The sequence below is a fragment of the Belonocnema kinseyi genome, chromosome 3 (assembly GCF_010883055.1).
Source record: "Belonocnema kinseyi isolate 2016_QV_RU_SX_M_011 chromosome 3, B_treatae_v1, whole genome shotgun sequence".
Lineage (NCBI taxonomy): Eukaryota > Metazoa > Arthropoda > Insecta > Hymenoptera > Cynipidae > Belonocnema > Belonocnema kinseyi.
In genome coordinates this window covers 151,044,767-151,059,412 of record NC_046659.1, presented here as the reverse complement: position 1 = coordinate 151,059,412, position 14,646 = coordinate 151,044,767, and the positions used below count along the sequence as shown (strand labels likewise).

General features: G+C 29.7%; 1 protein-coding gene across 3 annotated transcripts in view; it reads right to left on the bottom strand.

Moving 5' to 3' along the window:
• Positions 1–5,819: 5,819 nt before the first annotated feature.
• LOC117168801 overlaps positions 5,820–14,646 on the bottom strand; it is a 202,219-nt gene continuing 193,392 nt past the window's right edge. For all 3 annotated transcript variants that reach the window (XM_033354623.1, XM_033354626.1, XM_033354624.1), the window contains one exon: positions 5,820–12,690. In XM_033354623.1, coding sequence (XP_033210514.1) covers positions 10,180–12,594 — 2,415 coding nt within the window. In that variant the 5' untranslated portion in view covers positions 12,595–12,690 and the 3' untranslated portion in view covers positions 5,820–10,179. The remainder of the gene's footprint in view (positions 12,691–14,646) is intronic.

Genomic DNA, 14,646 nt, shown 5'->3' with positions numbered 1-14,646 from the left:
GACAGAAAATTATTTTTTTCGTTTAAAAATGCAACTATATTGTTAAAAAGTAATCTTTTTTTAGTATAGTATTCAACGATTTTATTAAAATTTCGTTTTTTCTGTTAGAAAATTAATCTTTTGGTTGAAAATTGAGTTGTTTTGTCGAAAATATATGTATTGATAAAAAATTATTCTTTTTTGGAAGAAAATTCAATTGTTTGGTTAAAGTTTGATGTATTTTCTTGAAAACTCTTTTTTTTCTAGTAGAAAATTAATTTTTTTGGTTTAAAAATACAACTATATTGTTAAAAATTAATGTTTTAGATCTGCATTCAAGAATTTTAATAAAACTTTGTCTTTTCCATTAGAAAATTAATCTTTTGCGTTAAAAATTGATGTATTTTGATGAAAATTCTTTCTCTCTAGAAGAAAATTAATCTTCTCAGTTGAAAATTTCACTATTTGATAGAAAATATATGTATTGGTGGATAATTCGTTTTTTTGGATAATAATTTTTTTGTTTGAAAATGCAACTATATTGTTAAAAATCTAGTAGAACATTCATTTTTTTGGTTAAAAATTAATTTTTTGTTGCTGAAAATTCATTTTTTTCTGGTATACAATTAATCTTCTCAGTTGAAAATTCAACTATTTGATAGAAACAAAAATTTTTATTGCTTGAAAATTAGCTGTTTTTTTCTGGTAAATCCATTTTTGTTTGTTAAAGATTTTGCTGAAAATTCATCTTTTTTATAAAAAATTCGTATTAAAAATTCAACTATATTGTTAAAAATTAATCTGCTTTAGTTCAAGATTCGAGAATTTTATCAAAACTTCGTCTATTCTGTTAAGAAATTAATGTTTTTGGTTGAAAATTTAACTATTTGGTAGAAAAAAAATATTTATTGGTTAAAATTTTTTTCTTTTTGCTTGTAAATCCATTTTTATTTGTCAAAGATTTTGTTGAAAGTTCATCTTTTTTATAGAAAATATATGTGAATTTGTTAAAGATTCGTCTCTTTTTTTTTGTAAATAATCAATTTTTTGGTTACAAATGCAATTGTATTTGTGAAAATTAATCAGTGTTAGTCGAGGATTCGAATATTTTGTTAAAAATGCGTCTGTTATTTATTTTAAATAAAAACTTTTTTTGGATTAAATATGAACTATTACATTTTTTTGAAAATTAGTATTTCCAGGTTGAAATGGAACCATTTTGTAAAGAATTCATCTCTAGAACTTGAAAATTCAACACTTTTATAGAAAAATAATTATCTTTTCATCGAAAATTAATTTTTTTAACTAAAAATTTAATTATTTGATTTTTGGTTGAAAATTAATCTTTATTAATAAAAAATTCAAAGCTTAAAGATTAATTTATTTTCTTTAAAAAATCATATTTTTGTAGAAGATTACTCTTCTTGATTGAAAATTCAAATTTTTGGTAGAAACTATATGTATTTTCCTCATAATTAATCTTTTTTGGTTAAATTATTCTATTTTAGTTGCATGGAATTTTATAGAAAATTATGTAAATTGATGAAAATTTTAATATTTGATTAAAATTCAGCTGTTTTAGTTGAGGATTCAAGTATTTTTTGGGAATCTTTATTTTTTGTTATATTCAATTGTTTTTTTTTTATTTAAAATAAATTTTTTTTATTCTTCACATTTTCAGGTTGAAAATTTAACTATTTTGTTCAAAATCGATATATTTTGTTGAAAATTGTTGTTTTTTTTTGCAGAAAATATTTTTTTTTATAACAATGCAACTGTGTACTTAAATTTTAAACAATTACAATTGAAGATTCTAGTATTGCATTGAAAATTCATATTTGTAAGTTAAAGGAAAAGTTTTTTTTTCTTAATTATTTTTTTTTCGAATGTTAATTATTAAATTTTTGTTGAAAAAATTCATCTTTTTAGGTTAAAAATTCAACTCCCTATTTAAGAGTTTAACTCAGTTTTATCATCAGCGGATGGTACCTTACCGACAGTAGATAACCCTCCCGCAACCTTGAAGACAGACAATCCACAATATCGATCAAGTTGAGAATCTTCAATAACAGAAAATCCTTACTGTCCGAATTGGACTAGATGGAAAATACCTTTTTCAAATTTAGAAATGAATTTTTTCTTTAAAAATAAATCTTCCCCTTTCGCTCCACTGGAAGTCGAACCACAGAACTTGAATCACCACAGAAATCTCGAATAGCTTAATGGAAAATCACCTGACTGGATATCAGAAGTTCTGTGCTTAAATGCCCAGTGGAGCGACTTCAGTAGGTCTTTTTTTTCAAGAAAAAATTTAATTTGGAAATATTTTGTTGAAAATTCATATTCTGATTGAAAATTTAAATGTTTTTATTGAAAATTTGTGTTTTCAGCACGAAAATTCCACAGTTTATTATAAAGTTCAAATATTTGGTTCAAAATTAAACTTCTTTTTTTTTATAAAATTAATTGTTTTTATTGAAAATTAATTCTCTCTATTGAAAATTAATTGTCCTTAATAAATAATAAATAAAACCAATTTTGGTCAAAAATTGTTCTTTTTCAGTTTCAAAATTCTACTGTTTAGTTAAAAATTTAGCAACCAAATATATAATTTAAAGATTAATTAAATAAACATTGAACTGTGTGGTAGAAAAAAAATTTGCTTTAAGTGAGTATTCAAGTATTTTGTTAAAAGTTCGTCTTTTTTGGATTTATTGAACTGATTCTTATTTTAAATTAAAATCTTTTTTCGTTCAAATATAAATTTTTTATATTTTTGGTTGAAACTGAACATGTTTTGTAGAGAATTCAACTGTTTTTGAGATAATTTGTTTACTTTTTATTAAAAATTATTTTTTTAGCTGAAAATTTTTCCTTTGTTTTTGGTTAAAAACTTATCACTTCTTGTTTAAAAATTCCACTTTTTGGTTGAAAATTGATATCATTTGTTGAGGATTTATCTTTTTTTGGTAAAAATCCAATTTTCTTTGTCGAAAATTCTTATTTTTGTTGGAAAATTGAATTATTTTCTTGAGAACTAATCTTTTTTGTTCGGAAATTCGCCTTTTTTAATGGAAAGTTCAGTTATTTGGTAGCTACTATTGGTAAGAAAATTTATATATTTTTTCGAAGATTCACCTTTTCTGGTAGAAAATTCAGCTTTTTGAATAAAAAATTATTTCATATATATTTATTTTATTGTCTTTTCTGGTAGAAAATTAATCTTCTAATTCAAAATTCAACTATTTGATCAAAAACATGTGTGTTTTGTTGAGAATTCGTCTGTTTTGGTAGAAAATAATTATTTTTTCCCTTAAAATGTAACTGTATGGTTGACAATTAATCTGTTTTTGTTGAAGATTCATGTATTTTGTTGAACATTTGACTTTTTTGATTATATTAAATTTTTTTAATTCAAAACTAATTTTTATGAAGTGAAATGTGATGTTTCAACAGTTCTCATTTACGGGTTGCAAATTAACTGTTTCGTTTCAAATTTTTGTTTTAAATAAATTTTTTTTCAAATGTCAAATATTACATTTTTTGTTGAAAAAATTCATCTCTTTAGGTGGAAAATTCAACTCCTTAATTAAAAGTTTAACTAATTTTTTAAAAGTTTTTTTGTAAGATTCGTGATACTAGTTCAGTTTTTTTTTAGTTAAAAGTGAGTTTTTTTTAACTGAAAGTTGAACTATTTTGTTGAAAATTCATGTTCTCGAGTTGAAAATTCAACTGTTTTATAGAAAATTCCACAATTTGGTATAAAATTCAAGCATTTGATACAAAATTAAACTATTTTTTGTATAGAATAATTTTTTTAATCAAATTAATTCTCCCTAATCAAAAATTAATAAAAACATTTTCGGGTAAAAATTGATCTTTTTAAGTTTAAACATTCTACTATTTATATTAAAAAATTCAGAAACCTAAAGATTAATCATATAAAGCTTTAACTAACAAAAGGTAAAATCTTTTTATTATTCAGTTGAAAATTTATGTAATATCTTAAATTTTCAATAAATATTGGATTTTTTAAAGTTTATTCTCATTTTGCAAAGAATATTTAAAAACCAATTGGAATGTGTTTCTATATTCCTTAAAAAAATATATAATTTGTTTTAAATTCATATTTTTTTTGTAGAAAAGTCAACTTTTTTTGTAAAAATTTATGCATTTTGTTGAAAATTCGTCTTTTCTAGTATAAAATAATTTTTTTCTTTGTTTAAAAATGCAACTACTGTTTTTCATATACTTTTTTTACTTTTCATTGAAAATTATTTTTAAATTATTTTTTCTTTTGTAAAAATCTAATATTCTTTGTCGAAATTTCATATTTTTATTTGAAAATTCAATTATTTTAGTGAACATTAATTCTTTTTTGGTCGAAAATTCAAGTATTTTGTTGAAAATTCGCGTTTTTTAATATAAAATTAATTAATTTGTTACTAAATGAAACTATTCAGTTTCGAAGTCTTCGTTGAAAATTATATTTGCTGTTGAAAGTTGAACTTTTCAATTTGATTAATTCAACTGTCCTTAAAAAAATTTGTTTTTTTTTCAATAAGTATTGTTATAAGATTTTTTGAAGTTTATTTTCATTTTGCAAAGAATATTTCAAAACCAATGGAAAGTATGTATTCTATATTCCTAAAAGAATTGATCATTTGTTTAAAATTCATATTTTTTTTTAGAAAATTCGAATATTTTTGTAAAAATTGATGTGTTTTGCTGAAAATTCGTCTCTTCTGGCAGAAAATAATTTTTGTTTTGTTTAAAAATGCAACTACTTTTTTTCGAATAATTTGTACACTTTTATTAAAAATTATTTTTTAAACTGAAAATTTACCTTTTATTTTTAGTTAAAAACTTATCATTTGTGGTTTAAAAATTTCACTTTTTGATTAAAAATTGATCATTTGTTGAAGATTCATCTTCTCTTTTGTAAAAATATAATCTTCTTTGTCGAAAGTTCATATTTTTGTTTGGAAATTGAATAATTTTTTTTTAATTAATCCTTTTTGGTTGAAAATTCAAGTTTTTTGTTGAAAAGTCGCCTTTTTTTAATGGAAAATTAATTCATTTGTTTGTAAATTCAACTATATTAAAAATATACTTACTATATTTAAAAATTATAATATAAAATTTGAAAGCGTGCCCAAAATGAATGAATGAATGAGGGCCAGTCGAGTAGGCGCGTGGGAAATAGGAGACAAAAGCTTCTAAATTTTAAAGTATTCATTTGAAATGACCTTTTCTGTTGGAAATTTAAATTTTTAGTTTTATAAATTGAACTGTCTTTAAAAAAATTGGTCTTTTTTGAATAGCCGTTTAAAAAAAATTGAAGTTTATTTTCATTTTGCAAAGAGTATTTGAAAACCAGTGAGAATTATGTATTCTATATTCCTAAAAAAAGGTATTATTTTATTCGTTCAGTTTGAAAATTTGATGCGGCTTTTTCCGAAATTCCATGCAACTTTCCTTCGAATTTTATGCAACTAATGCAACTTTTTTCAGCCTTCCATTTGACCCGAGCCCTGGAAATAGGAAAGGACTGAAATTTGAGACCAAGGATTTATATATGCAATGTACATCCATATATTTAGCTATAAATAATACAATATATTTAATACAATTACAATCAATACATCTTTACGACAGAGTTAACGCTTGCATCGTGTTTCCGCTGTATATACACTTTTAATAGAATATTTCTATTTAATATTTAATTAATATTTACATAAATTCACGCACGAGTGATGTTACACAGCACGTTAAAACAAAAATGAAAAAATAAAGTTACTGGCCGCAATGTCAAGTATGTACGAAATTCTTTTTAAAGCTTGCTCCATACAATTTTCTTCATTACGAATTACAACAAAAAAATGTCAATTTTGCAATCGGTATCTGTTTTTCCCTAATGTCAGTTTTAATAAGACCTTGATGAATTCTCTAGTCTAATTCACTATAAAAGGTTTAACCGAATTTTCTTTGACTTTTTTGGGATTACAATCGTGGCCGTGATTCTTTGGAACGTCACAAACGAAGGACGAAGTTCACTTGTAAATTGACACATTAACAACATACAGACACATTCTTTTTACTTGAAAAGCACACATTTATTTAGTAACAGTGCTACTAATCGATTTTATTGCACAACAGTGATATGGTAGTAGAAGGCAATTTCTTTAATCCAGTAAAATTTTTTCGTCATATTTGAGGGATAAATTTTAATCAGAATGAAGGAAATCTAACCAAATTTTATAATATAGTACAATTCTGAGATTCTGAGGATTCGTAGAAATCTTTTCACTCGGTTCTATTGCCAGTAGTACCGCGATGATCACATAAATAAAATAATACACTACATTCAGTCTATCATGGTACTTTTTGTACCAAACGCACTCGCCCTTTTTCTTCTTTAGGGGAAAGCTTTTATACGTAAACTACCGGTCGAAATTGTGCATCCACCTATGAAAATTGGATCAAGTTTTTGACTAATTTTCGAATCTCAACTTCTATTCCCTTTATGTTTTAGGGAAATATATGAGAATAATTGAAACTTCGACGGATTAAAGCCTAAAATCTTCTCTGTAATAGGAGACCAAGAACATAACAAAATATTCACTAGTTCTCGAATTATCATAAAAAACGTGAAAGGCGCGTGGGAAATAGGAGATAAAAAACATCAGGAGCCACTAGTGCTCTATTTTCCATGCGTTATCTATTCGACTGCCGCTCGACGGATCGATTTTCACGCTTCCACATTTTTTATTAAGACGAAGTTTCAATAAGTTTTATAAATAATAATCTCTACTATGAATTTTAACTTTGTAATATGAATGTCTGAAATCTCCTCTTTAAAATGAATCCAAGAATATAAAAAAATATTCACTGGATCTCGAATTATTATAAAAAATGTGAAGGGCGCGTGGGAAATAAGGGATAAAAGATAGCTGCCGCCACAAGTGCCCTATTTACCATGTGTTATCTGTTCGACTGACATTGGACAGACCGATTTTCGGCTTGGGCGTACCAATTTAATGATCAAATTTACCGATTTACTTTTATAGTGTTCATTTAAACTTCATTGAAATAGTCTGAAATCTGCTCTTTAAAATAAGACTTAGAATGTCAAAAAACATTTACTGGTCTGTTATTTCCCATGCGTCTGCTCGAAGGGCCGATTTTCGTCTTGGGCTTCCACATCATTTATAATAATTCGAGACTCAGGCAGTCTTTTTTTTGCTCTTGCTCTCATTTTAAAGTGGAGATTTTTTACTTTATTTAACAAAAGTTTAAATTAATACTGATTTAAAAATTATAATATAAAATTTGAAAGCGTGCCCAAAATAAATAAATGAATGAGGGCCAGTCAAGTAGGCGCGTGGGAAATAGGAGACAAAAGCTTCTAAATTTTTTTATAATAATTCGAGAATTAGTAGATATTTTTTTATACTGTTTTTCTTATTTTAAAGAGGAGATTTTTTATTTTAATTCAGAAAAGTTAAAATTAATACTGATTTTAAAATTACAATATAAAATATGAAAGCGTGCCCAAAATGAATGAATGAATGAGGGCCGGTCGAGCAGGCACGTGGGAAATAGGAGACGAAAGCTTCTAAATTTTTCATAATAATTCGAGAATTAGTAAATATTTTTTTATGCTCTTGCTCTCATTTTAAAGAGGAGATTTTCAACTTTAATTTAGAAAATTTTTAATTAATACTCATTCTCAAATTATAATATGAAATTTGAAAGCGTGAACAAAATGGATATCTGTCCATCCAGAACCAGCTCCAATAGGCGCGTGGGAAATAGAAGATGAAAACTTCCATATTTTGTTTAACAATACAAGAATCATTCAATATTTTTTGTATGCTCTTGGTCTCATTTTAAAAAGGAGATTTTTAACTTTAATTTGGCGAATTGTAAATTAACACTGATTCTAAATTTATAATATAAAACGTGAAACCGTGTCTAAAATAAAAATCTTTCCGTCCAGAACCAGCTCCAATAGGCGCGTGGGAAATAGGAGACACAAGCTTCTACATTTTTCATAATAAATCGAGAATTAGTAAATATTTTTGTATGCTCTTGCTCTCATTTTAAAGAGGAGATTTTCAACTTTAATTTAGAAAAGTTTAAATTAATACTGATTCTCAAATTATCATATAAAATGTAAATCGTGACCCAAATGAAAATCTGTCCATCTAGGACCAGTTCCAATAGGCGCGTGGTAAATAAGGAGATAAAAGATTCTACACGATTTTTTATAACAATTCAAGAATCATTCAATATTTTTTGTATGCTCTTGGTCTCATTTTAAAGAGGAGATTTTTAACTTTAATTTAGCGAACTGTAAATTAACACTGATTCTAAATTTATAATATAAAATTTGAAAGCGTGAACAAAATTGAAATCTGTCCATCTAGAACCAGTTACAATAGGCGCTTGGGAAATAGGAGACAAAAGCTTCCACATTTTTGATAATAATTCGAGAATCATTAAATATTTTTTGTATACTCTTGGTCTCATTTTAAGCACGAGATTTTTTACTCTAATTTAGCGAAATGTAAATTAATACTGTTTCTAAAATGGCAATATAAAATGTGACAGCCTGACCAAAATGAGAATCTGCCCGTTCAGGAGGAGTTCCAACAGGCGCGTGGAAAATAGTAGATAAAAGCGTCTACATTTTTTATTATAAGCCGAGAAGCATTAAATATTTTTGTATGTCTTTATCGAAAGCCCTTCAAGTCGTACTAAACTGATCCGAAATTTAAATAGGCTTTCTAGGACTGTTTTTAATCCGGATTTTATAAGTGGACTTGCAATTTTGACTGGTAGTATACCTGTCATTTAAATTTGACAATAATCTACGCCTAACATCGACAATCGACATCCATTAAATTTAGTAGATTCTCGTGTAAGACAAGCTAACGATAGTACATCTCGACAATGCATGCACCTACTGCACCGAATACATACATCTGTGCGTTATTTAAATGCATAAGAAAAAGACTATCAACTTAATGTAAAAATGACTATACAGTAGCATTCGCCAATACAATTTTATTATTGCTTTCAGACTTGAAATCCAAGTTTAAGTTATTCCAAGATATTCAAGATTGGAGCTACAATTTTATGAATAATTTAGATTGTTCATAATTTAAGTCAGAATATAATATCTTGGATACATAGAAATTACAATATCTCAAATAGAAAATGTGTTAAAATACTAATTATCATGCAATATACAAATTTCGAAAGCGAAGTTTCTTTTCATTAAATATTAATCTTACAAAATTTTCAAGAGACCCTGCTCGCTGAATTGTTTAATTATATTAATATTTTGCGGTATATTTGAGTATTAGAGATCTTGAGAGGTTAAATAGAATTTTGAAAACCTTGCTGAGTCCGCGAAAATTGACAATTTCATTCTCAATTTTAGTGACTGAACAGAGCTTCTTCTTTTTGAACCTGTGATATCTGGTAATCATGTATGTAAGTAAGATATACATGTGAAGATCTTTTTGCGTTTAAAATTTGCTGTGACTACTCAAACGCTCTATATTCAAGATGAGATTCGGACTTTGAAATATACAAAAGAAATTAATAATATGAACATCATACTTGAATTTATAATTTAAAGCATGTAAAGCATTTGAGTTGTCACAGCAATCTCTAAAATATTTCGACTTTGTGTACATTCTTTTCAACACTTTGAAACTATTCTTTCTAATCGGCTCTCTTTAGAATCCTTTCTCTCGAAAGGACTCTGAAGGTGTAGTGCTAGAACTGAAACGTCAAGGTTGTGCAATGTCCTCGCAACTTTCATGTCCACTTTCACCGATGGAAGTTGAAATCCAAGCATCCATCCTACTCTCCGATGATTGCCTTATGTGAACGCGAACCTCAAGGAAACCCCCGAATCTGGAGGAACCTGGGAAAAATTATCATCACCAAGGACACCTAGTCTTGATTCTTCGCCACTGTCGCGAGGAGAAGACATGGGTGAATTCCAAAGTCTCATGCTTGCGTAATTTCTTTGTTTACAATCAATCCACTGATCAATCGCAAATTTGGCTGACCTTCCAGGAATCCTTGGCTCATAAGTACGTATTTGGCACCGTTCTCAAAGACGTCTTGCGGTTTTCTGACCGAGTTGAAAATAAAGGGAAGCGTCCAGCTATCCGGTTCTTATCCTCCAATCGAGCTCCGCGCATTCCGAGAGAAGACTCTCTTCACCTCGTGCGGAGAGTTTTCCTCGTGGAAGTTGCTCCTCCTCGAGGATGAGACTCTAGCACTTCTAGAGATGTTCTCTTTCTCAAAAGTCTGATCACTAGGCATTGGAGGGAAGTTGGAATCCAAACTGGGATCTCTGACGAGAGGCATCCTGGCCCAGAATCTCAGGAGCATTGGGTTCTGATTTTTAGAGGTTTGCCCCTCCATAAACGTCTGCTGTCTGTCAGTCCTCGGAGGTGATGGAACCCACCAGTTAGATTGCTTCTGATTAAAGGAAATATTGTTCTTAGTGCCCGTGGAAGAACTCGGATAATCCTCGCGAGAATAAGGAAATCTCTGTTTAATCTCTGGATGGTGAATACTGTTGACCTCCTCTGATGGAAATCTAATATATCCTTCACGCGGCCTTTGGTAGTTTGGAAACCTCACGAAATCTTGGCCTCGTCTGTTCACTGGGTTCGGCCTGTAATTGCCAAAATCGGGGGGTTTGGGATCCAGGTTAGGTGACCGAAAAGGGAAATTGTTCTGTGTATCTGGAGGCAGGATCCTCTCACTTTGGAAGCTAGCCTGTTCTTCTATTGGACGAGTTTGGAAAGCAAACTGAGAAAGATGTTGAAATGGCATTGAAGCCATCGGTGGCTCCGCGATCGTCGAATTGTGCGATTTCTCGACGGACTGAAAATTTGGCTGAAGAAGCTGTCCGTCTCGTTTCCTACCATAAGGGCTCGAGCTACCACGATTATCCTGTGGCGAGAAGATGACCTCCGGTTCGGTAATGAGTTTTTTTTCAGCCTCGAAGAATGCTGTCAAATCGTCCTCACTGTTCTGCTTACTGGGAGTGCTATTCACAGAAACAGGTTTCGTGAAATTTTTCACCTTTCCTGTATTTACGTCGAGAAGAGTCGTTTCCAAGACGAAGTCTTTGTTGATACTCACCTCGCTGGATACGTTACTCCCGAGGTCCTCACCTCCCTCGGTGGTCGTTATGGAATCGCTTTCGTCCTCAAAAAAAGTAGTCGTCTCCATCGGAAAGTCATCTTTTGGTACCTGCGTCTTCTTCTTCTCGGACCGAACTAAGGCCTGATTCTCAATCGGAATCGTCATGCCCGTCTCCCCATGTTTAAGGAGCTCGTCCTCGGATTCCCCGGTGTCATCCTCCGAGACTTGAGTTGTGTCTGTGTACTCCTCCAGGTCTTCCAGATCCGGTACGGTATCTTCCTCGTAAAGAACGTCAGCTTCAGTCGTCTCATTATTCTTTGTACCCTCAATTGATGACGCATCGCTCTCGTTCCTCCAAGATTCCATTTCTGAGTCAATATCAGAAATGTCATCACTTATGATCTCCTTTCGAATCGGACTCTCGGTCACGTTCTCCGTTTCCGAGTCGCTTCTCACAGTCACGTTTTCTTGAGAATAGTCGTAATCGCTGACTTGGTCCTTGTTGAACAACGTCGTTGTCGCCGCATTATCTTCTTGTGTAAAACTATCTTCTGTTGTCGAAAAATCTTCTTTCCTCGAATCATACACTACAGTCGAGGGATTGAGAACAGTCTGCAGACCATGCGGTATGTTGTAATCCACTATCTCTGGAAATGTCTCGTTCGCCTCGTCAATAAAGTCGACTACAGGAACCACAAAAGCAGTTGTCGAAGAGCCTTGATTGTTCTTCTTATTATCCGTCGAATTGGATTGAAGAAAAAAAGACTTCTCATAATCTTCCTCAGAACTAAGCTTAGTAGTGTCATTTCTTTTGTAATTAAACACTGACGATTCTTTTTTGGCACCCAGAGGTATTGCTCCATGAGGAGGTTCCTCCTCTTCCCCGTGGGAAGAGGATTCATCTTGGCTTGAATCTGGAAGAAGAGGAATGTTGAGTTGCAGAGGGCCAGTGGCAATAGGCGACTGTTTTTTATCAACCATAGTACTAGCTGCTTGAGAAGGATTCTTGCCGTACAATTGATTCAATCTGTTTACGATGAAATCGAAATGAGCTTCGCGATTAATGATAACTACTTTTTGACACCTGCCCATCTTGTCTGCCTTGTAACCGTCGGCGCAGGCTTGGCGTGAAGGTGCAATGAAGACGCTCTTAGGTGTTATTCTTCGGGGAATGCTGGCAGAGTCAAGACCCGTGTTCGATCCTGCTGGTTGGGCGTCCACTAAAAGCCAAGCCTGCCAGGCTAGTTCACTTGGGGAACCTATGTCCTGCTCTGGTGATCTTCTTGGAGAAGATAGGGAGGACGTTCTCTGCTTTAGTTTTTCTGGATCCGCTGGAGCTGAACGGACAAATTCTGCAGATCCTAGGAAGCCCAAAAAGAGTAGGGCAACCCTCCAATGCGTGGCTGAACGTTTAGGGTTGGTCCTGATCATTTTTCCCTCACGGATGTAGATCCTTCTGAGGCAGATCGAGGTTTGGTTGATAGACGCTGGTCACATCCACCCTGTGAGTCGACGCATTGAAAATGCCTGAAATGAGAAAAACGAAGTTGTTGATTCAACAATGAAGGTGAAGCTCATTTGTTGATTTTAAAAATTAAGTTTGGCCATTAAATTGCTTGAAATTCGATTAGAGAGAGTTTCGACAAGACCTAGAAGACCTGGAAAAGTAATGGCAATTTTTTTGTTGCATCTTTTTCAAAGTCTTTCATAATCTATTTAGTACTTTACAGCGAATTTTTAAATTTAAGAATTGTTACCGAGGGTTTGATCATTCTTGAAATCTGATGTGCAACTGTACGAACCTTCGTAAAATTTCTAAAATGTTTGGGAAATTTTTTGAAATATCTGTGAAATCATTGAAATCTTTGAATTTTTTGTGAATTTCTTTGAAATGTTTTAAATATTTCTGAAATAGTTGCGAAATCTTTGAAATCTTCCAAAACCTTTTGATATCATTGACATCTTTCGAAATATTTGTAAAATCATTGAAATCTTTTTGAATTTTTGTAAAATCCATCGAAATATTTTAAAGATTGTTGAAATCTTTGTAAATTGCTTTGAAATTTTTTGAAATTGTTGGAAATCTTTTAAATATTTACGAAATTTTGAAAATCTTTCAAAATTTTTTAGAATGTTTTGGAAGCATTGGAATCTTAGTGAAATTTTCTGAAACCTTTTGAGATATGGTATATGTAAAATCGTTTAAATGTACGTAAATTCTGTGTAAAGTTCTTTGAAATATTTCTAAAAAATTCTGAAATATAACTTTCGAAATTTTGTGGAATCTTTGAAATCTTTGGAATCTGTATTTTTTTTAAATTTTGGTGAAATGATTAGAAATCTTTGCGAAGTTTTTTGAAAATTATGAAAATCTTTTGAAATTTTTTGGAACTATTGGAATCTTTGTGAAATTTTCTATAATATTTTTAAACTTTTTGAAATATTTGAGAAATCGATTAAATTTTTGTGAATTTCTATGTAATATATATTTTTTTAATCTGAAATATGTTTTTTGAAATCTGATGGAATCTTTGAAATCTTTTGAAATCGTCTGAATTTCTTTGAATGTTTTGAAATCCTTAAAAAACTTTAAAATAATTGTGAATTTGTTTTAAATCTTTTGAGGAATATTTTGAAATCTTTTAGAATCTACGAAATAATTTAAAGGATTCGTGAATTTGTTTTTTAAAAAAATTTCAATCCTTGAAACCTTTAAAATTTTTGTTGAAATCTTTGAAATTTTCAAAATCTCTCGGCATCTCTGACATCTTGAAATATTTTTAAATTTTTCTAAATTCCTTTGAAATCTTTCAAATATTTCTGTTATCTTGAATTTTCTAAAAAATTCTAAAATGTCATATCTTTTAAAATCTTGTGAATTTCTTTGAAATTCTTGGAAAGCTTAAAAACATTTTAAAATCATTGTGAATTTGTTTTAAATCTTTCGGAAATCTTCGATATCTTTGTTACATTTTTTTTTTAATTTTCGTAAAATCGTTCACATCTTTGATTATTAAAAAACAGTTGGGAATCTTCTTAAATAAATTTGAAGTCTTTGTGAATTTCTTTGAAAATTGTTGAAATCCTTGAAAATTCTAAAATTTGTGTGAAAATCTTTGAAATTTTCAAAATAGTTCTGAAATATTTTCGAAATCTTTTCAGATCTGTCATGCCTTTTGAAATATATTCTAATTTTTATGAATTCCTTTAAAAAATTTTTAATATATCTAAAATATTGAAACTTTTAAAATGTGTTTGAAATGTTTTGTAACCATTGGGTTGCTTGTGAAATTTTTTAAGTCTTTTGAAATATTTGAAATCATTGTGAATTTCTTAGAAAGATTTTTAAAAAATTCTGAAATGTTATTGAAATCTTGTAAATTTCTTCAAACTTTTTGGAAATGTGATAAAAATTTTGAATTCATTGTGGCTTTGTTGTGAATCTTTCTGAAATCTTCGATATCTTTCTGATATTTTCTGAAA